This window comes from Pteronotus mesoamericanus, unplaced genomic scaffold, assembly GCF_021234165.1.
Source record: "Pteronotus mesoamericanus isolate MK-2021 breed Mesoamerican mustached bat unplaced genomic scaffold, CSHL_Meso_final contig_68, whole genome shotgun sequence".
NCBI classification, from domain to species: Eukaryota; Metazoa; Chordata; class Mammalia; order Chiroptera; family Mormoopidae; genus Pteronotus; species Pteronotus mesoamericanus.
The window spans coordinates 99,486-125,663 of NW_026555234.1; the positions used below are offsets into that span (position 1 = coordinate 99,486).

The 26,178-nt window shown below is 64.4% G+C and overlaps 1 protein-coding gene across 1 annotated transcript; it reads left to right on the forward strand.

Moving 5' to 3' along the window:
• The first annotated feature begins 1,191 nt into the window (after positions 1 to 1,191).
• PDE6B (phosphodiesterase 6B) lies at positions 1,192 to 26,158 on the forward strand. Its single transcript, XM_054582199.1, has 22 exons — positions 1,192 to 1,695; positions 4,026 to 4,178; positions 4,370 to 4,459; positions 16,983 to 17,123; positions 17,205 to 17,279; positions 17,465 to 17,529; positions 18,183 to 18,249; positions 18,407 to 18,454; positions 18,942 to 19,091; positions 19,308 to 19,451; positions 19,748 to 19,813; positions 20,243 to 20,389; positions 21,107 to 21,214; positions 21,395 to 21,504; positions 21,636 to 21,723; positions 22,018 to 22,118; positions 22,235 to 22,342; positions 22,733 to 22,796; positions 23,081 to 23,155; positions 23,979 to 24,062; positions 25,122 to 25,278; positions 26,097 to 26,158. The coding sequence occupies exons 1-22, from the start codon at positions 1,225 to 1,227 to the stop codon at positions 26,156 to 26,158; spliced, it is 2,574 nt and encodes an 857-aa protein (XP_054438174.1). The 5' UTR covers positions 1,192 to 1,224.
• The last annotated feature ends 20 nt before the right edge of the window (positions 26,159 to 26,178 follow it).

A 26,178-nucleotide genomic window follows, 5' to 3' on the forward strand; every position in this document is an offset into this window, starting at 1 on the left:
ACCTTCTGCACGAAGGGCTCTACGGGCCCCTGTGACCAGGTGTGTCGGCACATGTCACGGTTGCTGCTTCAGGAGGCAAGTCCCGAAGGCCAGGCGCCACCGGGCTCTGCTGAGCAGTGTGCACGCTGGTCCCACCATGGACAGAGCCCCCCCTCCCCCCCGCCCCCCGCCCCCCGCAAGCAGCCCACAGGCACACGTGCACACGCACACCCGGCACACACAGGTGCCTGCGCACACCTGCACACACATGCACACCCACACCTGCGCAGCCGCTTTTCTGTGAGGTGAAGGGCGCTCCTGCAGCAGAGGAATCAGACAGACACCCGGTGAGCCCTCCCCTTGCAACTCAGCCTCTTTTCCAGCCCGCGGCTCACAGAGCAGCTGGCACCTGATGGCGCCCAGAGGCAGGGCGAAAGCCTCTGCGGGGGGGGCCTGCTGCTGTGGAGGTACGCGGTCCTGTCCGAGGCACAGATGCTCAGGAACAACCTTGTCTGCAAAACGCGGCGCTGTGGTTGGGCACATAAAAAGGCTCCTGGTGAGTAGGAACTGGGCAGAGGAGGGGCCACAGTGGGGTTCATCCAGACGACCGGACTGGGGGCGCCAGCTCAGCAGGGAAGCCCTGTTGTGCGTCTGGGCAGCTGATCCTCCTGCACAGACTCCTCACCTGCGAGGCTGAATGCCCAGGCCACCTCTTCACCGGCAAAGAGAAGGGGAAGTGCGTGTGAGTCCCCCGCCTCCACGCCAGGCGCTGGCCCACCTTCCTCCCTTGTCCCCAGCTCCTTCTGGGGGAGGGATGGGGCCCCAGCTGCACCCTCGAGGGGGCCCCTCTCCCTGCCTGGGGCGGGACTGCATCTCCCCAAGGCAGGGCTATGCCCCACCTGCCTAGCACACCTGAGCCCAGGTCTGGGCGCCATGGCGACCTGGGGCTGCCTGCAGGGCCAGACGGAAAGGGTCACTTCCCTCCACTGGAAGCAAGTGCCTGCCCCAGCCGCTGAGGACCCCTGCCCCAGGCTGGAGCCCCTGAACGCTGCCCGAGGCCCCACTTCTTTCCAGGGAAGGCAGGAAGTCCAGGACGCAAGGCGAGGGGGCGGGCGCGGGCGAGTCAGCTGGTGTCCTCCCAGGACTCTAATCATCGCTAAGCAAGGCTTTGCTGATGACAGTGTTTGCGGGGAGTCCGTGCGCGCCTGGGGACCGCGGCGTTTCCAGGCCAGGCAGCCGGACACCATGAGCCTCAGCGAAGAGCAGGTGAGGCAGTACCTGGACCAGAACCCGGGCTTTGCGGACCAGTACTTTAAAGGGAAGGAGCTGAGCCCCGAGGACATGGCCCGGGCCTGCGAAGACGGGCTCGCGGCCGACTGCGCCAGCTTCCGGGAGCTGTGCCAGGTGGAGGAGAGCGCGGCGCTGTTCGCGCTGGTGCAGGACATGCAGGAGAGCGTGAACATGGAGCGCGTGGTCTTCAAGATCCTGCGGCGCCTCTGCTCCCTGCTGCGCGCCGACCGCTGCAGCCTCTTCATGTTCCGCCAGCGCAACGGCGTGGCCGAGCTCGCCACGCGCCTCTTCAGCGTGCAGCCAGGCAGCGCCCTGGAGGACTGCCTGGTGCCCCCCGACTCCGAGATCGTCTTTCCGCTGGACGTCGGGGTCGTGGGCCACGTGGCTCAGGCCAAGAGGATGGTGAACGTCAAGGACGTGACCGAGGTGGGTTCTGGGCCCCACCTTGCAGGGCTGTGAGGGTCCCCCAGGCCCCGTGGGACAGGTCAGCCGCGGTCCTGTGGGGGCACTTGGGGAGGTGAGGGGTGGGGGGCGGGAGCAGCCGGCCAGAGCCCCTGGGCAGGAAGGGGTCCCTCAGGCGCCTGGGAGGGAGGCCGGGCAGGTCCCACTGCCCTGGCCCCAGCTCCCGGGACAGGGCTTGGGAGGAGGGGTCAGAACTGATGCAGAGGGAGGCAGGTGGGGGTGGGGGCAGCAGGGGGCAGCAGCAGGGGCGCTGCCCGGTCCAGGAAGACCCGTGCTGGTGGGTCGGGAGGGGCGTGTGGCAGCCTCCCAGCTGGGCCCTGGGTGGAGAGTGTGGGGAGCCGGGGAGGAGAGTCACGTGCAGGAGGCAGGGCCCAGGGGCTCCTGGGATGGGGCTTCCAGGAGGAGCAGGGAGGGGCCAGACGCGAGCTGGGGAGCCGGCGACCTGGACAAACCTCTTCCGGGCCCGCGAAGGAGTCCGCAGGGGCTGAGCCCCGCGCAGCTGCTGTCCCCTTGTCCCTGGAGACACATCGGAGTGTGAACAGCCCCCCAGACCCCGGCGCCTTGAGAGGAAGCAGCCAGCTGCAATCCTCTTAAACGCATCGACTCTGAACCAGCCCCCATCCGCGACCTGAATAGAGTAATCCCGGGGATTAGCCCCACCTCCGCTTCCTTTCTGAGAAGCAGGTCACCCACGAATTGGAATAACAAGAGCATGAATTTCCCAGAAACAGAGCAATTCAGCAGCTGGGGGTAGGGGGTGGGGGCTCCCTCCCCTGTGTGGGTCTTGTCCCCTCAGCCTGAGGGGGCGTCCTCTCAGCCTGGACTCTGGGTGCCCTGTGGCTGCTCTGAGGGTCTGGTTCAAGCTCTGGGGCTCCCCAGGCCACATCCCTCCCCAACACGGGGTCTTCCTGCCCCCCGAGATGTCTCCGCAGCTGCCCAGCATCGCCGGACCAAGGCTCATGGGGCAGGCCCACTGCTGGCCTCGTGCCCAGGGCCATGCGGGGCTTTGTCTCAGGTGCTGTGGAAGAGACATCAGTCAAGACCCACAGAAAAGCGGGTCTCCATTCAGCGCGCCAACAACCCCCAGCATTGCCAGGTGTCAGGTTTCCAGGCGGCTGTACAAAGGGGAGACTGAGGCAGAGCCCGGTTGCTCCCTCGGTGCCGGGACCCTGCTCGGAGGGCAGGAGCAGTGGGGGGCTGTTTCTGGAGCCAGGCGTGTGCCTGTGCACGTGGCAGAGACACCGGAGTGCAGGGGCCAGGGGACCCACGGGGCGCATGCCAGCACCCCTTCGGCGCTCCCGGACCCCCCGAGCGTCATGGCAAAGCAGCTGGCGGAAGGTCACAGAAGGGCTCAGCTACAGCCACCAACCCCTGGGCAGGACTAGACCCAGGTCCTGACCCCTGCAAGGGGCTGTGGGCTGCGAAATGCCTTGCCACGAGGGTCCTGCGTGTAACCAAGGGGTCTAGGCCCAGCCGTGGCGGCCGGCAGTGTGCGGTGAAGGGCGCGGGGCTGGCATCAGGGACAGAGCTTTGCAGGGAAGCTCCCAGGAGTCGGGACAGCTCAGCCCCCTGTTGGGGGGCGGGCAACAGGACTGGCCAGCTGTGTGGGGCACGGAAGGGCCAGGAAGCAGGCGGAGGCCCGGGGACGCCGACATGGGCCTGGACAGTGGGAACAGAGTTGGGGCCATATCCGAGAAATCACAGGGCTTGGAGCCCTCTGGGGTCGGGGTGGGAGGGAGGTGCCAAGGCGACACCTGGGGGCCCCTCGGTGGGGCGGGGGTGGGTGCCAATCCCTGGACGGGAGGCCCAGGGGGCAGGTGGTCCTGGGAAGGCGGCTCAGGGTGCAGTGGGCCCGAGGCTGCCCCGGCCTGCTCGGAGGCAGGTCTGTCCTGCGAACGCGCCCCCCGCGCCCCCTCTGCACTGAGCTCACAGTTCCAGTTCCCAGAGGAGCCCACGCTGAAGGCAGGAGGAGCTCCGAGCAGGGAGGGCTCGGGAGGGGCACCCAGGCCTGCCCACAGCCCGGGGCGGGGCAGGCACAGGACAGGTGGCGCGATGGACTCTGTGGCGTCTGGGGTGCAGAGTGGGGTCACTGGCTCCAAGGTGGGGTGACAGGGGCTGAGGCAGGCCAGTGTGCAAGGACAGGCCAGTGGCCGTGTCCTCCTGTGCCCCCCGGGCTCCTGATGCCGGGGACAAGGCCACGGGGTGTCCGCACTCGGCTGGGGTCCTCCGGGGAGGTCGCCCCGACCCCAGGTCCCCAGACGACAGCCTCTGTCCTTCCTTCGGTCGCCTCCCAGGACTCCCACTTCAGCCCCTTCGCTGACGAGCTGACCGGCTACGTGACGAGGAACATCCTGGCCACGCCCGTCATGAACGGCAAGGACGTGGTGGCCGTGATCATGGCCCTGAACAAGCTGGGCGCCCCGTGCTTCACCAGCGAGGACGAGGATGTGAGTGTCAGGGCCTCCACCGGTGCCGGGTGCGTGCCGCCGCAGACGGCCGTCCGTCCCCCTGTGCGCGTGATCACGCAGGCGGGCACCAAGAGCCATCCACGCCGCCCGTGCTGAGGCCCCCGGACGCACAGCTGGGGGTGCCCCTGAAAACCCGGCTTTAACGCCCGCTGCTGCAACTCCCGTTCCAGGTCTTCTCGAAGTATCTGAACTTTGCCACATTGAACCTAAAGATCTACCATCTGAGCTACCTGCACAACTGCGAGACACGCCGCGGCCAGGTACCCACACCACCGCCCAGCGGGCCCTGCCTCCCGGCCCCACAGTGAGGACGAGCATCCATTCCCGCTCCCTCTGGACAGTGCCGGGCGGGGCGGTGTTCACCTGGGCAGGAGGGGCCGGTGGCAGCCGTGTTGGGTCGTGGGCGTGGTGCTGTGTGCAGACCGCCGATGCTGTGTCCTGCCGGGACATCGCAGGCTGGGCCTCTCCCAGCCCCAGCAGGTGTGAGCACCAGCTAATGCCGAGGGCGCTGCCCTGCCTGAAGGCCGCCCCACACCCCTCGGCAAGAGGCTGGGGGATCGTGGACAGAGGACGGAGTCCAGCTGCTCGGCAGGCTGAGATCCATGGAGGTTTGGCCCTGGCCACAGGGGACACAGGACAGCATCTCCTTGCCCCTCAGCAAGGGGCGTAGGGGCTGGAGGGAGCAGGCGGGGTCCCTGGGCTCTGGAAAAGGGTACGGAGCCGCTGGGCGCGTGAGGGTCGGGTCCTTCCTGTCCTCCTGCCTCCAATCCCGCCCACGGGAGCCCTGAGTTCACGGTGAGCGTCCGAGGGGACAAAGTCAGCATGGGCCCGGGGCTGAAGCAGCTGTGCATGCCACGGCGGGGCCGCACGTGACCCCACGCAGCCCCACTGCCTGGATGCTGCGTCCTGGTCGCCCAGCGCAACCCCGTCTGACGGGGTGAAAGGTGCCTGGGCTTGTCGCAGCCCCTGCAGAGAAGGGCTGCTCGGGGGATCCCTCTGGACCCACGGACTCCAGGAGGAGCAGCCTGGGCAGGCGGTCCGCAGGGTCTCCCCGCCACCCGCTGCCCCGTGGAGGGCACCTGTGACGAAACCTTCCTGCAGGGGCACCGCCCAGGCTCAGAGCCACGTGGAGAGGAGGCCAGCGCCCTGGTGCTCACGAGTGCCCCGCGCAGAAGCGGCGGGGAGGACACTTGGTGAGGGCCACGGGAGAGGAAGTCCGAGGCAGAGGAAAGGCCATGGGTAGGACCTGGGGCCACGGAGCAGCCAAAAGCCAGTGGGCAGTTAGGGGTTCAGTGTGGTGGTTGAGATTAGAGGCCTCAGAGCATGAGGCCAGGCTCAGGGCCAGGCTGGGCCCAACCTGAGGGCCAGGGGGTCAAGCGACATGGCCAGAGCTGCCTTTGGCCAGTGGGTGCACTGCGCTGCTGGGCAGGAAGTCGCCATGGCCCGCAGTGTGGGAGTGGGGCTTTGCACGGGAGATTCGTCTCTTCTGAACTATTCGTTCAGTGGTGTGACTATTTCTTTATGTTAGTCTGGACCCGGCTTAGGTTATAACACAGCACAAGGCCACCGACTTGGTGGCTCAGCTTGTTCCAACAGCGGCTCCTGAGCCCTCGACCCTCCCTGTTGACCGCACTCCTGCTGGGGGGGGCGGGGTGCGCTTTTGTTTGATGGTTGCTGGTGTTGTCTGCACACCATTGCTCCCTGGGGCCACCAGGCACCCCAGGCTCACTCCTGCCTTCCTGCCCCACGTGGAACAAGCCATTTCTCAAGAGGCCCTGGTACTGTCACTGTGGAGGGCTGTGCCCACTGTCCTGGGGGCCCGGTGGCATCTCCACCGTCTCCCCACCCAGCAAGGAGAGGTGTGAGCGGGCAGCTCGTGCGCACACAGGAGTGCTGTTCATGCGCGGAACCCCTGCGTCCACACGGAGTGAGATGCGCGTTCTGGCCGTCCCCTCCTTCCCTTGCTGCGTGCAAACTCCGCTCTGACGACCAGGCGCCGGCGTCCACCGCGCCACCCGCGCACCACGCGGCCAGCGGCTGCCCGCCGACTCCACGCACCCCGGTGCCCGAGGCCAGCACTTCTCCGGCCGCTTCAGAGCGCAGCCCGCGTTTCAGCACAGCGAGCTGCCCGCGCACAGTCCGTACTCCTTGCTGGAACCCCTCCCCCAAGGCCGCTAAATGACTTTTTAAATCTGCACAGATTCAGGTTGGTTCTCTGTGCTATAATCTCTGTAGGACTGGACAGGTGTGTCGCGACAGACATTCACGACGATAGTACCGGAAAGAACTCGGCGGCCCGGAAGTTCTCGGGGCTCCAGCCGTTCCTCTCGCCCCCACGCCGCCCCCTGGCGACCTCTGTCCGCTGTCTCCAGCTTTGCCTTTTCCCGGACGCCCCGCTGGCTGGGATCGCGTGCGGCGCCTCCTCGCCTGGCCTGCGTCGCTCAGGCACGTGCACCGGCGGCTCCTCCGCGTCCTCTCACGGCTTGACGCCGCGGTGCTGTTTTGCGCTGAGGAACTTGCCGCCGTCTGAGCGCAACAGTGTGTGTGTCTGTCACCGACTGAAGGACCCCTGGGTCGCTTGCGGTTTGGGACAACTAAGCATAAAACTGTTACTAACTGTGTGTGGACCTGAGTTTCTAATTCAGCCGAGTGCACACCATGGAGCGTGACTGCTGGACACCGTGGGGAGATGGCCTGAGCGAGAAGCGGCCAGAGGCGCCCGTCGCTCGGTGGCCGCTCGCTCAGCCTCCTCGCGGCTCAGGGCGTCGCGCTGCTGGGGTTTCGGTCGCTCGAAGGGGTTTCTCCTCGCCGTTTCCGCCTCCGACTCCCTCGTGACAGATGACGCCAGACCCCTTCTCGGACACACCCGCCCTTCGTGGGTGTCACTCTTCCCCGGGAGGCATCCGTTGCCCGTTCTTAAAACAGCATTTCCACTTTCTCGTTCACTTCTAAGACTTTGGAGTAAATGTTGGATGTGTGTCCTTCCTCACATGCGTGTGTTGAGAACACTTTGCGCGAGGCTGTCGCTTGTGTTTTCATCCTCGGAACCGTGTATTTAGAAGACCAGATGTTTTAAACTCCCAGGGAGCCCGAGCCCTGGGTCTCCCCTCCTGGGCTGGCGGTTGGGCGTTGCTCCCTGACGCCCATCGGCAACCCCGAGGCTGCCGTCCGTCGCCTCCCATGTCCTCCTGCAGCCGGCAGCGCGGGGCCTGCGCTCAGGGTGGCCCGGCACCTGACTCGCGCTTGCGCACGCGGAGGTGAAGCCAGCGCGCACGCGCAAGGGAGAAGGCGGCCCTTCCCCCACTCAGCGCCTCTACGTCGGCGCTACGTCGGGCCGCGTCACGCTGCGCCTGCGTCCCCTTGAGCTCGTGTCACCCTGGCGCCTGCCTCACGCCGCGTCGGCGTCCTTCTGGTTCTCACGTCACAACGTACTCGCATCACTCTTGCGCCTGCGTCCCACCAGCGTGCGTGAGCCTGTTTGTGGGCGGGTCCCGTGCACCGCGGTCCATGGAGCTGCTTCCCAGCCCCATCTTTCGAGGTCACTGGTGTTGAAATTGGGGACATCAGTCCTCCCGCTTTTTTTCTCCTGCAGTTCCGTGCTTGCGAGTCTGTGCTCTTTTCCTTTTCGTGCACATTTTAGGATCGGTTTTCCCGTCTTCACAGAATAGTTTGCTCTTAGTTCTATTGAGGCTGCATTAAATCTGTAGCTCTAGTTGGGAAGAACGCGCATGTGAACAGTGATCATCTCTGCAGTATAGTATTTCTCTCTTGTTAAATTGGTTTTGTTACTGTTTTGAGAATGTTTGCATCTGGGTGCAGGAGAGATTTGGGTCCGTAGTTTTTGTTTCTTGGACCATCCTTATCTGGTTTTGGCGTTGGGGTCGTGCTGGCCTCGAACGTCAGCGCGGGGAGTGTTCCCTGGCCTCGGTGTTCCGCAAGAGGTGGTAGTCGCTTGGCAAAAGTTCTTCCCTGAACGTTGGGTAGAATTCACCAGAGAATTCATAGGGACTGATTCGTTCTTTTTGGAAGGTTATTAATTGTCTTCAATGGTAGTAGTTCTGTTCCGATTATCGTGTTTCTTCTTGTGTGGGTTGTTCAAATTGAAAAACTCATTTTACCTAAGCGATTTTATCTTCAGTTATGAAATTTGGGGACATAGAATTGTTAGTATTTATTATTTATTTTCTTTCGCCTGCTTTAGGCTTACATTGAGCTTGTGTTTCTAGTTTCCTAAGATCACATTATGGGTTTTGGATACTTTGTCTTGTGATACACACCTGTAATGCGATAACCAGCTCCCCCGCCCCAGCATGGCTTTGGTTGCATCCCACAAATTTTGGTAAGTTTTATTTTCATTTTCATTTAGTTCAAAGTGTGTATAGATTTCTCTCGAGTCTTCTTTGACCCATGTGGTGTGTAGAAGTCTGTTCTCTAATCTACTTTGGAATTTTCCAGCTATGTTCATGGGACATTTTTCTTGTTGAATTCCCCTGTGGTACGACAAGGCATTTGTATGGTTTTTATTCTTTCGACCTTGTTGAGATGTGTTTTGTGGCCAGAATGTGGTGTTTCAGCAGGTGCTCACGCGGCACGAGGGGAATGTGTGTTCTGCTGCTGTTGGGTGAAGTGACCCTCACAAAGCCATGGTCCCCAGTGTGGCTTAGTTCTACAGTTTTCTTACCAACTTATCTGCTGGCCTACAAATCAGTGACAGGAAACAGCTGAAGGTGCAGCTGCCGCCACGCACTTACCTGTTGCTCCTCACCGTTCCACCCGGCTTTGCTTGATGTAACCTAACACTCTGCTGTTTGGTGCATGCACATGAAGAATTGTGCCGTTTTCTTGGAGGAATGGCCCCGTCCCGTCTGCGGTGCCCGCCCGTGGCCCTGCGCATTCCTTCTCCTGCAGTCCACTCGTCCGAGGGCGACGTAGCTACTCCAGCTCTCCTTTGATTGGCATTAGCATAGCATATCGTTCTCCCTCTCTTCACTTTTTTCCCAAGTATTTTATTGTGGTATAGTACACGTAACATAAAATTCACTGCGTTCACCAGTTTTAAGTCTACAGTTCAGTGACATTAAGTACATTCAATGTCCAGAACTTTTAACGTCCGGCCAATTGTTTCTGTTTTTGAAGAGGAGCCAGGCTGTTTCCCACAGCGGCTGTGTATGTCTTCTCTGCGGCAGCGCACAGGCTTCCGGCCTCTGCATGTCGTCAGACACACTTACTTCCTGTTTCTTTTCCAGAGTAGCTGTGCTGCTGGTGTGAAGTGGAACGTTGCTGCATGTGCGATTTGCATTCTTCGTCTCATTGGGGGCGTCGAGCGCCTCTTCAGCGCGTGTTGGCCGCTCGTATCCCTTCTTCGCAGAAGGGTCCGTTCTAGGCGTGCGCCCGTCGCGAATCTCGCAGTTGAGTTTCAGGAGTTCTGTGTGTCGTGGATGTTGATCCCTTATCGAATACACGATTTGCAAATGCTTTGTCCCTCCTTGGGTTGTGTTTCCAGTCTGAGGGCACCCTTTGATGCACAAAGGTTTATGATTTTCGGGGGGTCAGATTTTTTGTTGTGTGTGTCTTTGGTGTCATCTGCAAGAAATCATTGTCAAATCCAACGTCGTGAGGCATTTTTGTATGCTTTCTTCTGAGTCTTACAGTTTTAAAGAGTATCTTTAGGTTTTGGTCCATTTTAGTTGCTTCTGGCACATGGTGTGATGTTGGGCCGCTGTTTGCTCTTTCGCGTGTTGGTGTCCAGGTTCCCAGCACCACTGGTCGGAAGGCTTTTTCCCTCATTGAATTGTCTTGGCAGAGTTGTGAAAAGCTTTTTGACCATCTATTGAAGGATTTATTTTTCAACTCTGTTCTAGACCACTGATCTATAATTTTACCTTTATGCCACCGTTTTAGTTAATGTAGGTGTGTGATATGTTTCCAAATCAGAAGCGTGAGTTCTCCACATTTGTTCTTTTTCTAGACTGTTTGCCTATTCAGGTTCTGTTGAGATCCCATGTAAGTTTTAGGATGGGCTTTTCGACATCTGCAAACATATCATTGAAATTCTGGAAGGGATTGCACTAAATCTGTAGATACCTTGGGGTAGTGTTGGGATCTAGTAAGATTGAGTCCTCCAATTCAGAGGGAAGGTATGTCTTTTTTTTAAGATTTTACTTACTTATTTTTAGAGGGGAAGGGAGGGAGAAAGAGTGAGAGAGAAACATCAGTGTGTAGCTGCCTCTCACGCGCCCCCTGCTGGGGACCTGGCCCGCAGCCCAGGCCTGTGCCCTGACTGGGAAGCAAACCTGCGACCTTTCGGTTTGCAGGCCGGCGCTCAGTCCAGTGGAGCCACACCAGCCCGGACTGTCTTCCTGTGTGATGACGTCGTCTTCAGTTTGCTCTGAGTAGACGATGGCTCCCGCTGCTGCAGGTGTAGAGCTGCACCTGCGTTTCCGGAGAGGCGGGTTTGGCCCTGTCTGCAGGGCACCCCGAGCGCTCACTGCGGGCAGCTCTGCCGGCGGCAAAGCCCTTAAGGTTCTGTCGGTCCGGGAATGTGTTCGTTTCTCCCTCCCTTCTTCAGAGCACATGTGCCACATATGTGACCTCGCGTTGAGGGCTTCTTTCAGTGCTTCAAGTGCGTCAGCCAACTGCACTTCAGCCTCCGCAGTTCGTGGAGCCTGCTGACACTCACTGAGTTTCCCTTGTAAGTGACAAGTTGCTTTTCTGTGGCTGCATTCAAGATTGTGTGTGTTGCCCTGGCTGGTGGGGCTCAGCGGACTGAGCGCCGGCCTGCGAACCAAAGAGTCACGGGTTTGACTCCCAGTCAGGGCACAGGCCTGGGTTGTGGGCCAGGTCCCTGCCAGGGGGCACGCGAGAGGCATCCGCACATTCATTTTCTCTCCCTCTCCTACTCCCTCCCTTCCCCTCTCTCTAAAAAATAAATAAAATCCCTTTATAAAAAAGATTGCTTTTGTCTTTTATGGGTCTCGGGATAGGTGGCCTTGAGTTCATGCCAGCTGGAATTTGGTGAGCTTGGATATTAATGTTTATGCCTTTCATCAAACTTGGAGGGTTTGCAGCCATGAATCTCAAACACTGTGTCTGCGGACCCCTGCGGCCTGGGGAGGGGGTCGCAAGGGGCTCCCCTGGTGCCCGAGTTTGCTGGCTCCGCTGGTGTCCTGAGTGGGCAGCGTGGCTCCCCGCAGCCGGGCCCTGGGCCCAACTCACGTGAGGGTCATACAGATTCACATTTGGACTCGGATATGGATTGAAACCAGCAATGAAACTGATGTCTTGCTTTTATCAATATTATATGGGATTGGTATGAGGGGTAGAATGAATATAAGTAATGAAATTACTATTGAGGAGACAAATACCTTTATTGCTTTTATTTGGAGTTCTTCCAGTATTTTATCTGCTGACACAAATAGATGCTCTCCACCCTTGAAAAGTTTAAAAAGCCCTACTATTACATATAAGGCCTGAGTTAGCAGTTTTTGCGTACTTGAGTTAAAAACAATTTTTACTTTCTGTTATTAGGTCCGCGTCTAATGTTTCTATTAAAGTGTATTCGCAGTACAAAGTTCACAAAATGATTTTGGATTTGGTGGCCAGGAGTAGGAGGCACAGAATAGAAATCATTAGGAAGGTACTTTCTTGTGTGGCAGAGGCTTTGGTTGCAGTGGCGCCTGCGTCCCCTGCTGCCTCCGCATCGGGACGCAGCGGGGCCGTGGGCAGTGACCAGATGTCGGCGCCATCGGAGGGAGAATGGTGCGCGCCGCGCGCTACAGTCATGCTCCAGCTGTGACCTTGTTCACCCTCCGAGTCTTCCAGGCAGGAGAGCGCTGAGGGCGACCGGCCATGTGCGAGGAGGGCCCCGCCTTCCGCTTCCGCGACAGCCGCCGCCACGCACACCCGCGGCCCTAGAGCCAGCGACGGGGCTTCCCTTCGAGGCCTGTCGGGGCAGCGTCGCCGTGAACCCACCGTGCAGTCTGGTCGTGCAGAAGCAGCAGGTGGTGTTCGACTGAGGACGCACGGAGCCTGGACACAGGTCTGTGCGGGGACACCCCACGAGTGGGAGCACAGGCAGGAAAGATCCGCTTGTGACCGGCCCCTTCACTTCCTGAGCGAGTGGCTGCCGTCACGGTGGGCGCGGGAGCCCCTATCGGCGGAGCTGCGGCCTCGGGAAACGCCGGCCATCGCACCAGTGCAGTCAGGGACACTGTCCCCGGGGACCCCGGCTGGCGGCGAGTGACAAGGAAGAGTCACGCTTTCAACACGGAGATGAGCGTCGATCCCTGCGGAGACTCGGGAACAGGCTGAGGCTGTCCCCATTGCGTTCCTGTCGATGAACAGGCCGCGAGCCGAATGCTGAGCCCCAGGTGGTGGCACTGACTGGGAGCGTGATAGGTTTCCCTAGTCCCGCAGTTGCCGCGAGCCCAGCAGCTGGGCGGCGTCGGGGCGCTGGGGGAGGCTGTGCGCAGGGGACGGCGCGTCGGGCACGGTGACTGCGCGGAGCGTCCTGGAGTAGCTGCTCGGGCAGCGGGTCCGCGTGCGACGGTGGGCACCGCAGCCCAGGCAGGAGGTGGGCTGGGTGACTGTACCCGCTGGCGCGGCCGCTGAGAATCGTGTCCGCTCTGAGCATGACGGGGGCGGTCCTCAGTGCGGCCCGCGCCTGGGCCAGCCTCCCGGGACACTGCAGAAGCTCTCACAGCGGAACGTAGAGCGGACGCTTGATAATTGTAGCTTAATCGTGCTCCGATGCGTCAAAATCAGTTGTTTTCCTGTAACCTAATTACGGCCATTCAGCCCCTTCTGAACTCTCGTAGGCAGACGAATGGCTAAGAGGGAAACGAGGTGGTTGGGGGGTGAGTGGTTTGCGGATTGACTGTGGGGTGCTTGGGGCGCGGGGCGCAACTAGGCCGGCCGGTGGGGGTGCGACGGGCAGCGGAGCGTGCGGGTCCTGTTGGCGGGACAGCTCCCACGCGGGCTGGGTCACCCTGTGTAGACACGCGCGCGCCACAGGCTGCGGCGGCGGCAGCCATGGGCTGAGCGCCGGGGAACAGCGCTGGGGCGAATTTGTTCTTCGTTCCGATTGTACCGGAACGGGTGGGCTGGAGGTCAGGGCGGCGCTTACAGCAAAACAGCCAGGGCCTCGCCGGTGATCCACACCCACGGCACGTGGGTGCCGGGCGGCGACCTCAACTCTAAAGTGGAGACGGGAGCGGAGCGCGCTGTGCGGCTGACGCAGAGAGCGCGCTGCCGGGGAGGCAGGGCGGTAACTGCCCGAACCCGTAAGAGCCGAGGCGGTAGGCGGCGCCAGGTCCGAGGCTGCGCTCTGAGGCCCTTGCGGGGCGTGACGTCGTCCCGCAGCGTGCGCTCCCTCGGGGCGTCCTCAGGAAGCCTGGGGGCGGGCGGGGCTGGAGGCGAGGCCTCTGTGCTGAGCTGTCCCGGAGGCAGCACTTGCTGGGGGGCGGGGGCCACCGCCTGTGGGGGTCACCAGCCACCTGGCTAAGGTGTTGGGGCTGGACTCGAGGAGACCAGTGACGCTTCTGAGTTGGGAACAGGGACTAGTCAGCCCTGGAGCCATTTTGCAACTGGTGGTGTGTGACGACGCCTCAAGGTCACTGGTGCAGGGGGCGCGCGTTCGTCGCCGCGCCGGCACTGCCAGCGCCGCGCGGTCAGACGCAGCCACGCTCCGGGCTGGGGGTGCCCGGCGGCCGCGGGGCTCCTGTGGTGGCCGCGGCTTGGTCAGCCCTGCTCTGCGCCAGGCGCTACCACTCAGTCCAGGCTGACGAGGCGGGGGCGCGCAGGCCTGCGTCACGGCCCCTGCGGGTTGGAGGGCAGTCGCTCCGTGAGAACAAGAACCGGCATAGCCGCTGTGGCTGTGCCGACCTTTAATGCAGACAGTGACCCCTCGGGGTAGGTGAGTCAGCGCGGCCACTTAGCCACAGGGCCAGTAGGAAGATAATCGCTAGTGGTCACTTCACGTGGGGCGTCAGTGCCACCAACCACGTCTCTCCGGGCCGCGTGGTTTGGACTGGAAGCTCAGCCAGACCGCAGGAGACGGCGGGCGGCCGCACAGAGCGCCCTCGGCCCGCCCGGTGAAGGGACGGGCGGGGGCCCTGGGATGTTTCGTTGGGCCCAGCACAGGCCTGCGGCCAGGCCGCGAGAAGCGGCAGTTCCTGCTGTGAGCGGTCATGCCGGATCTTCGGTCAGTAATTCGGTAGCCTGTCTAAAAGGCTGTACCTTTTCACCTAGGTATTTAAATATCTATTAAAATTGTTACTTTTAGGAAAATTTAAATTTAAAATGAAAGTCTATTCTGGACAACCGGCTGTCACGCGGTGCGGGGACCCCCTGGCCTGGGCGGCACCTCACCAGGCCACGCAGGCGCGTTCGCTCCGGAGGCCGGTTGGGTTTCAGGTGTTTCCGCTTCGTTACACGGCTCCAGTTAAATCGCTGCAGCCTGGCTCGTTATAAGAAGAGCAATTGGAAGGGAATTTGAATACCTATGTGACTAGATACGTAAATACAGCTTTAATGTCATTTTTAAAATTTTTACTTCAACGACGGCGGTGTTGAACAGCTGGGCTCGGTTCCTGAATGCTCAGCGGCCATCTGTCATGAGATGACCGCTCCGCTCGCCCGCGGGCTCACAGGACTCGGTGGGGGCAGCTTCCGCGACCCCTCCCGGCTCGGGGGCTCCACGCGAACGGTGAGGCCTCCCGGGTCCTGTCCCGCCCTCCGGGCCGTCTGTCCCCAAGTGGAATCGGACGCCCTCACTTCCCAGGTCCCCGCAGCAGCACCCCAGTTTTTCTCTGGGACCGTTAACCAGGGTACACACAGGAGGCCGGGGAGGGTGGTGCGCCCTGGCGTCCTGCCCACCAGGTGGCGGCTGGTGCTGGGCAGGCGACGGCAGCCGGCGGGGGGCCCGAGGGGCCCCTGCTCCGGGGGAGGCGGGAGCTGCGTGGGGAAGGCCGGTGTTGGGAGGGACACACAGGCCTCGTCGTTTTAACAAGTTCCCAGCATTTGAGGCCGAGGTCCCACAGAAGAGTCTGAGTATTGCTCGCTTCTCCAGAGACGTGCGGCCCCCTCCAGACGGTTCTCAGTGGTCAAGACAGAAGGGGGGGGACTCAGGAGGCGCGCGAATGGCAGAGTGACCGAGGCACAGGCCCGGCGCGAGGCCACGGGGAGGACGTCGGGGGGCACCCGGGAGGCCACGAGCAGCTCCGGGGCTCCGGACGGGGCAGAGTTTGCTCTACACCCTGTCCCTGTGGCTGTGTGGAGGCGCACGGACTCGAAACCCACCTGGTGTGGCCACAGGGCGGGGCTCGGCTTACACACGGGAACAGAGGGGCGGGGAGGGGTGGGGGACCCTACGGACCCTGGCTGATGCGCGGAGCCCGCCTTTCTGCAGGCCCTGGCGGAACCCGGCACGGTGACGGGTCCCTGGCCTGCTCGGGGACGGGGGCAAGGGCGACAGGGATGGGGCCTGGGGGGCGTAGGGCAGTCCCACCGGACGCTGGCCCAGGCGCGTGGCGGAGGTGCCCAGGGTCCCGTCCGGGCTGCTCTCCATGCCGGGCCATTCGCAGCAGGGGCTGAGGGGCTGACCTTCCGGCTGGCACCTGTGGGGGACGCGCATGTGGACTTCCGGGGGCGGCTGGCCCAGGACCCACCGTCCAGGCGTCTGTGCGTCCCACAGCCTTCCCCGCCGTCAGCGCACGCCCACGGAGACCCCGGCACAGGGCTGCTGGGGCCCCCGGCCTCGCAATGCAGGGTCGAGCGAAGAAATGAGGTGCTGCATCCTGAGGTCAGGACCCTGCCCTGCGGGGGCCGAGGGCGGGCCTTCGGCAGACAGCCGGTGGAGACCCCAGCACGAAAGGCCCAGGATGGGGACTGTGAAGGCAGAGGGGACGCAGCCCGTGAGGTCCCTGGGCGCCAAGGACACGGGATGAGTGGGCACAGGGGGTGGGGCCATGCCACCAGGAGCCACCAGGACTCCAGGGCAACTGGGGTCTCCAGAGCCAGTCCCTGCCTGTGGCAGTGGGGGCTGCAGAGGACCCGAGGGGCTGGCAGGCAGGGAGCCACACAAGGGGCGACCCTGGGGCAGGAGGGGGCGGTCCCAGGCCTCGCGTCACCAGCCAGAAGGCCGGGGCAGGGAGTGGCTGTGACCCAGTGGGGCCTGGAGCCGACCCGCCTTTGGGCGTGGGCTGAGGCACTGGAGACGCAGGGGTGGGGGGAGCCCCTCGGAGCCTGGACGGCAGCCTGGGGCCGGGTGGGGGTGTCCAGGGCAGGGGCAGGCCGGGCCTCGAGGGGCATGTCACTAAATGGTCACTCCCGGCCTGCTTTGCTGAGACCACAAAGGGCCTGGCACCCAGGAAACACTGAGTCTGCCTCCTTCTCTACGCCCTGGAGCTGGCTGCCAGGTCATTGCTTCTCAAGCTCCTGGCGGCCAACTCCGGGTCTCAGTGACACTTGTCCACTGGCCCCGCGCGAGGCCAGCAGCAGGCAGGGAGTGGCAGGCGGTGGCCGAGGCTGGAGGCCTCGCCTCCCCGCAGGTTCCCAGGGCTGCGGGGCCGGGCGGCAGGAGCCTGGGGCTGGGGTAGAGCCCACGGTGGGGGCGCCATCCACGGGGGCTGGGGGAGGGGCGCACAGGCGATGCCACCCAGGGCCCGGTGGGCAGGTGCATGCGTGCATGTGTGCTTCACGTGTGACAGTTCATGTGCAGGCGCTGCTGGGGTCAGACAGATGTGGAGGTGTGAACACGGACCCACTGGGGTGCCGGTCCCGCAGGTGCTGCTGTGGTCAGCCCACAAGGTGTTTGAGGAGCTGACAGACATCGAGAGGCAGTTCCACAAGGCCTTCTACACGGTGCGGGCCTACCTGAACTGCGAGCGGTACTCCGTGGGCCTGCTGGACATGACCAAGGAGAGGGTGAGGCCGCAGCTCCTGGGGCTCCTGGCCAGCCCGCCCCGGGGGTGGACCACTGACCCTCTTCCTCGCTCCTCTGCCCAGGAATTCTTCGACGTGTGGCCTGTTCTGATGGGAGAGGCCCAGCCATACTCAGGCCCACGCACACCCGACGGCCGTGTGAGTCATGGGGGGGGGGCAGGGCGCAGGCTCCCAATCCAGGGCAGGAAGGGGCCCGGCCCGGCCCGGCCCAGCCCGGCCCAGGAGGGCAGCGTGCGGGAGCCGGGAGCCAACGCCTCGTCTCCCCGAGGTTCCCGTGGGGCGCTGGCCCGCGAGCCCTCACCGCTGCTGTGTCGGTCTCTCAGGAAATCCTCTTCTACAAAGTCATCGACTACATCCTCCACGGCAAGGAGGACATCAAGGTCATCCCGTAAGTGCCAGGGTTTTACCAGAAGCACCGCCGTGCTGTGGGCGCCACACCATGGCGGGGGGCACTGACCCGCCGACCTGGGAGCCGAAGGGGGGCCAAGCAGGGAGGTGACGGCTGCGGCTCCGTGAGCATCGCGGCGGCCGCCCCGGGGACCCAGCGAGCTGCGAGGGTGGCCCTGTCAGCAGCGGGTCACCTGGGCTCCTGAGCCTCCCAGCAGGTGGAGACCCTGGGACCGCGGAAGGGGAGTGTGGACACGTGCGCCCGGCGCGATGGGACAGCCGGGGACGTCCAGCCCCGTGAGCAGCGCAGTGGGCGGGGCCCAGGGCAGGACTCCAGCCTGGAGAGACGGGTCCCAGCCGGGCAGCCACGTGGCCCTGTGCCCTGCCAGCCTGCAGCAGCCCCCACAGGTCCCACGCAGGGACTGGCAGCCACGGGTCAGAGCCAGGCCCCAGGGCGGGGCACCAAGGCCCAGCTGTGGAGGCCGGAGGGGGGACGAGGTGCCCCTACCCCCCGCCCATCAACCCCATGCCACCCGGAGCCCAGAGAATGGAACAGACGTGAACAGCCAGACTGCGCCGCAATCCCCCCCGCCCCACGCACACACGTCGCCCCGCACGTGTCCGGTCCACCTGGCTCTCTGCTTCTCTCCCCAGCACGCCCCCAGCGGATCACTGGGCCCTGGCCAGCGGCCTTCCGACCTACGTGGCGGAGAGTGGCTTTGTGAGTCCCCGAGACCCTGCCCTCGCACCCCGGCCGTCCCGCCGGCTCCCTGCTCCCACGTTGCCAATGAAGACGCCCCCCGGGCTGGACCGTCGGCGCCAGGGCCATGCTGTCCACTCGGCTGCTTCCGCTGAGACCGTTTTCTGATCCTTCCCAGATCTGCAACATCATGAACGCCCCTGCTGATGAAATGTTCATGTTCCAGGTATCTGTCTGTCAATAGAACGTGCACTGCAGTTAGGAAATCAGGTTCAGAAATGGGGGTTTGAATGGGTTTTGATGCTTAAGAAACAACCTCAAAATCTCGGATACAAACAACAGCAAACACATATTTTGCACTCACGTGTGTGTGGGTTTGCTGGGTGCAGCTGGACCCCAGCCAGGGCTCCGGTCTGCTCCCCACGTCTTCTTGGGGGGCCATGTGACCAGGGCTCTTTCAGGAGGAGGCCGAGGGTCCGTTGTGCCGGTGGAAGTGGGCTTTGCCTCTGAGGCCTCTGGGAGCCGGCCCGTGCCCGTACTTCAACGGCCGGGCGTCGGTGGCACCAGGGCAGGCCCAGCTGCGTGGCCCGTGGGACCCTGTGTGACGAGGCGCTGGCCCAGCGTGGCTGCCCTGCCCCCGTGGACAGACCGCAGGGGAGCGGTGGCCCTGGGCTGCCCCCGAACAGCAGCTCCTCTGGACGCCGTCCCTGCAGGGAGGCCCCCTGGACGAGGCCGGGTGGGTCATCAGGAACGTCCTGTCCTTGCCCATCGTCAACAAAAAGGAGGAGATCGTGGGGGTGGCCACGTTTTACAACAGGAAGGATGGGAAGCCTTTTGACGAGCAGGATGAAGTCCTCATGGAGGTAAACACCTGTCACGGGCACGGCTCCGGTGACAGGATCTGCTCTCGCCCCTGACCAGCCCTACGCCGGGGGCGTGGGGACGAGGGCGCGCAAGGTCCCATCCCGGAGCTCCCTGGCGGGCACCCTGCCCCCCGCACCAGAGCGCTCACGGCTCTGGGCGCCCGCACACCTGGGCGGCAGGCGCACTGGGCAGGTGACGCGCCGCGCCCTCCGCAGTCGCTCACGCAGTTCCTGGGCTGGTCAGTGCTCAACACCGACACCCACGACAAGATGAACAAGCTGGAGAACCGCAAGGACATCGCCCTGGACATGGTCCTGTACCACGTGCGCTGCGACAAGGATGAGATCCAGCTGATCCTGGTACTGCTCCGCGGCCCTGGGCTCCTCCCTGCCCCAAGGGGACGCACGGCTGGCCGTGCGTAGGGAGGGGCCAGCGCCCTCTGGCCACGCTGGGTGAGGGCTCCGCCATCAGCAGAGGCTGGGACAGGCAGGGGTGGGAGCCGCCGCGCACACTCTCACTTCTCTCCGAAACCAGGGGCCCGGCCGGGGCCTCCGCCGCGAGCGCTGCTCCCTCGTGCCAGACGTCACCGTGCCCCACAGTCCCGAGGGTGTCGGCCACACTGTCACCATCTCGTAACATCTGTGTTCTCTCTCAGCCTACAAGGGAGCGCCTGGGGAAGGAGCCGGCTGCCTGTGAGGAGGAGGAGCTGGGGGAAATCTTGGTCAGAGCCTGACCCCCACCCTGGGGTGGAGGCTGGAAGGGCCTGCGGGTGGGGGCAGACCTCTCTCCCCGCTGAGTGGGCCCAGGCACAATGTGGCCCTGCGACGCGGGTGCCATCTGTGCACCACGTGCCCGTCACGCGTGTGCCTGTGCACCTTTCCACGTGCACATCTTGGCGCTTGTTTCCCTGACAACAGCGCTGCGCCTGCCCAGTTAGGCAAGTTCCCGTTGTTGAGGGTGTGAGGAGAAGGGAGGAGGGGGCTGAGCCACTGGGGACCGTGTGCCAGGCTACAGGCCGCAGCCACTAGAAGGGCGGACGCCCGCAGACACCTGAGGCATCTGAGCTGGATCGAGGGTCCAGGAGGAGAGGAGCCAAGGAGCCAGTGGGGTTTGGGGGCCTGCCCCCTCAGCCCCACAGTCCCTCCCACAGAAGGAAACGTTGCCGGGGCCCAGCCAGTTTGACATCTACGAGTTCCACTTCTCCGACCTGGATTGCACGGAGCTGGAGCTGGTCAAGTGCGGCATCCAGATGTACTACGAGCTGGGCGTGGTCCGCAAGTTCCAGGTCCCCCAGGAGGTGAGGGGTCCCGGGTCCCGGGTCCCCAGGAGGGGAGGGGTCATGGTCCCGGGTCCCGGGTGCTGCAGGAGGTCGGGGGCAGGCACGTCCATCCCAGAAGGTGTGGGCCGGTGTCACACAGGCAGCGAGTCGGCCGGGAAGAGGCAGCTGCAGAGAGAGGGGACGTCGGGGCAGTGGGAGTTGAGGCAGGCGGTCGCTCAGCACGGGGGTCCCGCGTGGGGCGGAGAGGAGAGCCCTGCGCGGGGCAGAAAGCACGGCTCTGCTTGGGTTCCCGCTGCCCGGCGGTTCCATATTACTAGATACTAAAGAAAACACAAAAGAAAAAATTACCAAAAATGGCAACAAAAAAAATTATTTCCAAATAACTTTCCAGTCCTCCAAGGCACAGCGACGGGAGGCGCCCCTGGGCCCCACACTCTGTTGTCCGGGGCGCTGCCCCGGTGGCCTCTCCACCTCTGGCGCCCCGGGCACCGGCCCCTGCCCCGCCGCACACACCCAGTGCCCAGAATCTCACCCAACTCCCAAGCCCGAAGCGGGCGTTTCCTTGTGAAACACCCCAGACCCCTCACTTGGGTCCTCCTCCCAGTTCGGGGCTGGGCGAGAGGCTGGAGGCCCCGGGAGCCCCGCAGCGGGCGCGGCCGGTCCTGGGACCGAGGGCGTGGCGGTGGGCAGCCTGCCAGGACACGGGCGGGAGTCACGTCTCCCGACCTCCCGCAGGTCCTCGTGCGGTTCCTGTTCTCCGTGAGCAAAGGCTACCGCAGGATCACCTACCACAACTGGCGCCATGGCTTCAACGTGGCACAGACCATGTTCACGCTGCTCACGGTGTGTGGCCGGGCGGGCGGCGCCTCCCCCTGACTGGGGCAGGGGGCGTCCTGGTTGCAAGGGCAGCCCCCAGCTGGCGCCGAAGGTGGCTGGGAGGGCCCTCGGGGCAGGCCCGGCGACCCACACCCATCCCTGGAGCCAGGACCAGAGGCGGCAGGGCCTGGGTGCCTGTCTCTGCAGACGGGGAAACTGAAGAGCTACTACACGGACCTGGAGGCCTTCGCCATGGTGACCGCGGGCCTGTGCCACGACATCGACCACCGCGGCACCAACAACCTGTACCAGATGAAGTAGGCGCGCGGGTCTGCCGGGTGTCGGGCACAGCTGCCAAGAGGCTGCGCACAGCCCGGCAGGGGCAGCGGGCCCCTCCTGGCCGCGCTAGGGGCTCCTGACGCCAGTTGTTTCTCCGTGACCTGGGCAGGTCCCAGAACCCCTTGGCCAAGTTGCACGGTTCCTCGATTCTGGAGCGACACCACCTGGAATTCGGGAAGCTCCTACTGGCGGAGGAGGTTCGGTGCCCCAGTCGCTGGCCGTGGCCCCACCCGGCTGACCACCGCTGTCGCCGTCCCCCGCCCGTCCCTCAAGTGCGGGTCCACCCCAGGCGGCCTCCAGGCCCCAGGGCCGCCTCCGGGCCTAGAGTCCCCACTGTGAGCGCGCACGCGCGCCCCAGGGGTCGGAGGGCACGCAGTCCAGCTGGGCCGCGTGGGTTTCATCCTGGGGATCTGTGCCGAGAGGTGGCCGCGACCCCCGCCCCAGGGCGGGAGTCCCTGAGCCCGCGCCCCCGCCCCCGCCCCCGCCCCCAGGGCCTGAACATCTACCAGAACCTGAACCGGAGGCAGCACGAGCATGTGATCCACCTCATGGACGTCGCCATCGTGGCCACGGACCTGGCGCTCTACTTCAAGTGGGCGGCCTGCGGGGCGCCTCTCCCGGAAGGGCTGCGGGGTCGGGACGCGCAGGTGGCCGGGGCCTGCGTGGGGTGACGGGGAGGTCGACTCTGCCCTCGTTCTCGGGGTTCAGGAAGAGGACGATGTTCCAGAAGATCGTGGACGAGTCCAAGAACCACAAGGACCGTGCGAGCTGGGCGGAGTTTCTGTCACTGGAGACGACGCGGAAGGAGATAGTGATGTGGGCGTGGGGGCGGACGCGGGCGGGGCTGGGCGGGGGCGGGGGCGCCTCTCGCTCGGGGCTTTTTCGCCTCTGAACTAGGGCTCCGTCTGGGCCCGGTTTCAGGGAGACGCCGGGGTCCGGGGTCCGGAGTCGGGCAGGCCGGCTCCTTAGCTTGCGGGTCTCGGCCACGGTGTTCGCGCTGCAGGAGCCTCTGTCCTGCGTCTGCAAAGTGGGGGTTCGGGTTCTCCCGGGGCCGCCCCAGTAGCCGGTCAGGAGGCATGTGGTACCGGCGCGCATGGGGGCGCCGGAGAGCCGCGGGCGACCTCCGTGTAAATGTGGGGGCGCGGCGGGCGCGGGGCCCCGACGAGGGGGGCCCCGTGGGCTGCCCCCAGCTCCCTCTGCTCACAGGGCCATGATGATGACGGCCTGCGACCTGTCCGCCATCACCAAGCCCTGGGAGGTCCAGAGAAAGGTCAGAAGCCCCGGGGGTGCTGCACGGGGCGGGGGGGCGGGGGGGGGCAGCCTGGCACGGAGGGCGGACCGCAGGCTGGGGACGCTGCCCTGCCCTGGGGCCGGCGCCCACGGCTGCTGCGGCAGAGGGTGCCCCTGCGCGCTGGTCGGTGGATCGGCCTATACGGGCGCTCTTAGGGGTGCCGGGTAGAGAAGGCCGAAGGCACCGAGCCTCCCTCCGGGTTCTGGGCAGTTTGTGGCCAAGCGCTGAACTCTGGCTGGTGACTTCCCTTCCCGTGCCCGCAGGTCGCTCTGCTGGTGGCGGCTGAGTTCTGGGAACAAGGGGACTTGGAAAGGACTGTCCTGGATCAGCAGCCCATTGTGAGTGTGGCTTCCAGAATCGTCTGCTCCCAGCGTGGTCCTTGAGAGCCTTGGTCCTGACTTGGTGCCGACAGTGGGCCCCAGGGATCCTGACGGCCGGCCCCAGCTCACTTCGTGTGTCACATGACGTGCGCCACGCCTGAGGTCAGGCGCTCGGGATCTGGGCCAGGCGGCGGTGCCCAGGCCGAGGTCGCCACGGGCAGAGCTGCCCAGGGGACACGGCTGGGCCGTCAGCGGCCCTGGGAGGCCCAGGCAGGACGGCCGGCAGCACGTGGAAGAGACGGAAAGAGGGTCCGTCTCACCGGTCACCTCCAGCTGGTGGAGCCGCCTGAGCACAGGGCTGAGGAGGCCGTGGGCTGACGGCAGGGAAGGGTCCCTGACCAACCGCAGGGTCTCCTAGGAGGACGCAGCGGTTTGTGTCCTCCGGGCCGGCCTCCAGGCTCCTGCCGGGCTCCCCCGCTGAGCCCCGGCCAAGAGTGACTGGGAAGAAGAGGCTGGCAGAAGGAGGCTTGGGGGGTCCAGAGCGTGTGAACACCAAGGGGAGCGGGCCGAGCTTACCTGGGTTTTGCCCCATGGGGAGCCCCGGGTCCTTGTTCAGCACCAGGGAGAACGCTAGAGGGAAGAGCAGGTCCAGGAGCCTGGGGGAGCCGGGGAATCAGGCCCGGGGGCTCTGTGGGGCGTGAGGCCAAGGGCTCCACCCTCCTCCTGTGCGTCTCTGTGAGCGTGTTCATCTGAGCTGGGCAAGGCTGAGGGTGTCCTGGTGCTTGAAAGACGCGAGGGCTTGCCTGCCCCAGCCCTTCAGTGTGTCCCTGCCCCCGCACAGCCGATGATGGACCGGAACAAGGCGGCCGAGCTCCCCAAACTGCAGGTTGGCTTCATCGACTTCGTGTGCACCTTCGTGTACAAGGTGAGTGGCGGCGTGGGGCCTGCTGGGCCGCAGGAGGAGGGGCCGGCGGGGCCGCGAATCGCCCAGTGCCTCCGGCCTCTGCGCACCCGCACTGAAGTCCAAAATCTTCCCTGGGACCCCCGGCGGGGCCCTCCGGCCTCCACCGCCCCCGCCAGCTCCTCCAGCGTCCTCGCGGTCACCTCGAGGCCTCGCCTCAAATGTCCCCCAACCCCACCTGGGCGCGCCCCACGGCCTGCACACTGTTCTTGGGGCGTGGACCGCTGGTGCGTCTGCGGGCGCACTCGTCAGCGTCTCTGATCTCTGGAGCGTGGGCGGGGCCCCGTCACAGGGGGTGTGCTTCACCCAGCTAAAGCGCACGCTGCGCGGCTGACAAGCGACACTCGGACACCGAAGGCAGGGGGCTGTCACCGCTCGGGAGGTGGCCAGAGCCTGAGGGGCCCGGGCTGCACGGCCCACCCCCGTGGCACCGGCTCGCCGGGGCCCCACCCTGCCTCCCGGGCTGCGGCGCTGGCCCGCACTTGAGGTTCAGCGCAGCTGTCACAGCCGGCCCAGCCCCCACCTCGGCCGCCGGCTGCCCCCCTCTGAAACCGCAGGCCCCTCTGGCCTCCACAGCTGAGGCGCTGGGGGCGGGGGGGAGGCAGGGCCAGGACGAGCTCCCGGTCCTGGCGTCCCAGGTCCCAGCCGCGCGGCTCGTGCCTGACAGCACCCAGGTGCCCATAGCGCACGTGTTCATGTGCATGTGTGATGCGTCACAGGCGTCGCATGTATGAGACAGGGGGAGCGCAGGACCCCATGTTCCTCCGTCCCCACGCGCAGTGTCCTCTCTGCCCTTGGGCTCCTGGCCCCGTGCATCACAGGCGTTCACGCCTCCAGCTCCCATTCTGACCATAAAACACAAAGCCCTTCTCCCCTTCAGGGCTTTGCTGGTTTGTGGCATCTCAGCGGCCCTGCCTCCTCTCCGCCTGGCGGCCCTCAGAGCAGACCCAGGGCCAAGGCGTGACGTGCGACCTGCCCCGTCCCCCAGGCGCGGTGGGGGCCTGACTCTCGGGTGCCTTCCAGGAGTTCTCCCGTTTCCACGAGGAGACCCTGCCCATGCTGGAGCGGCTGCAGGGCAACAGGCGGGAGTGGAAGGCCCTGGCCCACGAGCAGGAGGAGCGCGCGAAGGCCCTGGAGGCGGAGCAGCAGCAGCGGGAGGAGAGGGCAGCGGCCAAGAAAGGTCTGGGCTCGCGGGAGGGTGGGGGGCGGGGGCGCGACAGAGTAAACAGAACTGGACCTGAAGAAAAGGCCAGGGTCAGACAGCCCTGCGGCTCCCACTCGGCTGGGGCTGGGGGTGGGCGGGGCGCGGGGTGTGGGGGGGGCCGTCCGCGGAATGGGCCTGCTGACAGAGCGGCTCCCGGGCCTGTCCTAGCCAGGAGCTCTCGTTTTCTCTGAGGAGGAGACCAGTGAGCCTTCCTTCCTTCCTTCGAGAAGGGGAAGGAAGCCCGGCAGAAACACCACGGGCTCCTAACAGAGCTTTGGTTCAGAGAGCAGTTCCTCCCCCCAGTGACGCAGGAAGCCTGTCTGTGCGTCCGAACCCCCACCGGCAGGAAAGCGAGAGCTGTGCGTCTCCTGCTCAAGGCGCCTCTGCCACCGCAGGGTGTGCCCGAGCCTTCGCCTGCAGGCCCTGCGTTAGGGGGCGCGGCTGCGCTGGAGCAGCTCGGTGCCCAAGGCTGGAGCTGGGCGACCGTGTCGCCTCGCGGGCACCCTGCTCGGCCACCGCAGCTCAGGGACTTTGTGGCTCTTGCCTGCAGTCAGTGTAAACACAACGGTGTCAAGGCTGTGAGAGGTCAGGGCTGGAGGTGCCACCAAGGGCAGGGCAGTGTCACCAAGGGCTGCGACGAGACAGGCAGAGCCCGGCTAAGCAGCTTAGTCCGGCCGCGGGTGTCGGCTGCGGCCCTTCCGCCTGCGGTCGGCAGAGGACACGGGAGTGGACAGGAAGGAGCTGGGCTGGGGGCGCCGCAGCTCCCACACACTGTCTTGCATCTCCTCTCGCAGTGGGCACGGAAGTGTGCAATGGTGACCCGGCACCCAAGTCCTCGACCTGCTGTGTCCTATGAGCCACTCAGCAGATCTGACA

Excerpts from the sequence above, each read along its gene's own strand:
- PDE6B (XM_054582199.1), top strand. The coding sequence starts at position 1,225 with ATGAGCCTCAGCGAAGAGCAGGTGAGGCAGTACCTGGACCAGAACCCG. Across the intron at positions 4,460-16,982 it reads GCGAGACACGCCGCGGCCAG|GTGCTGCTGTGGTCAGCCCA; the intron begins GTACCCACACCA and ends CCGGTCCCGCAG. Across the intron at positions 20,390-21,106 it reads AGTTCCAGGTCCCCCAGGAG|GTCCTCGTGCGGTTCCTGTT; the intron begins GTGAGGGGTCCC and ends GACCTCCCGCAG.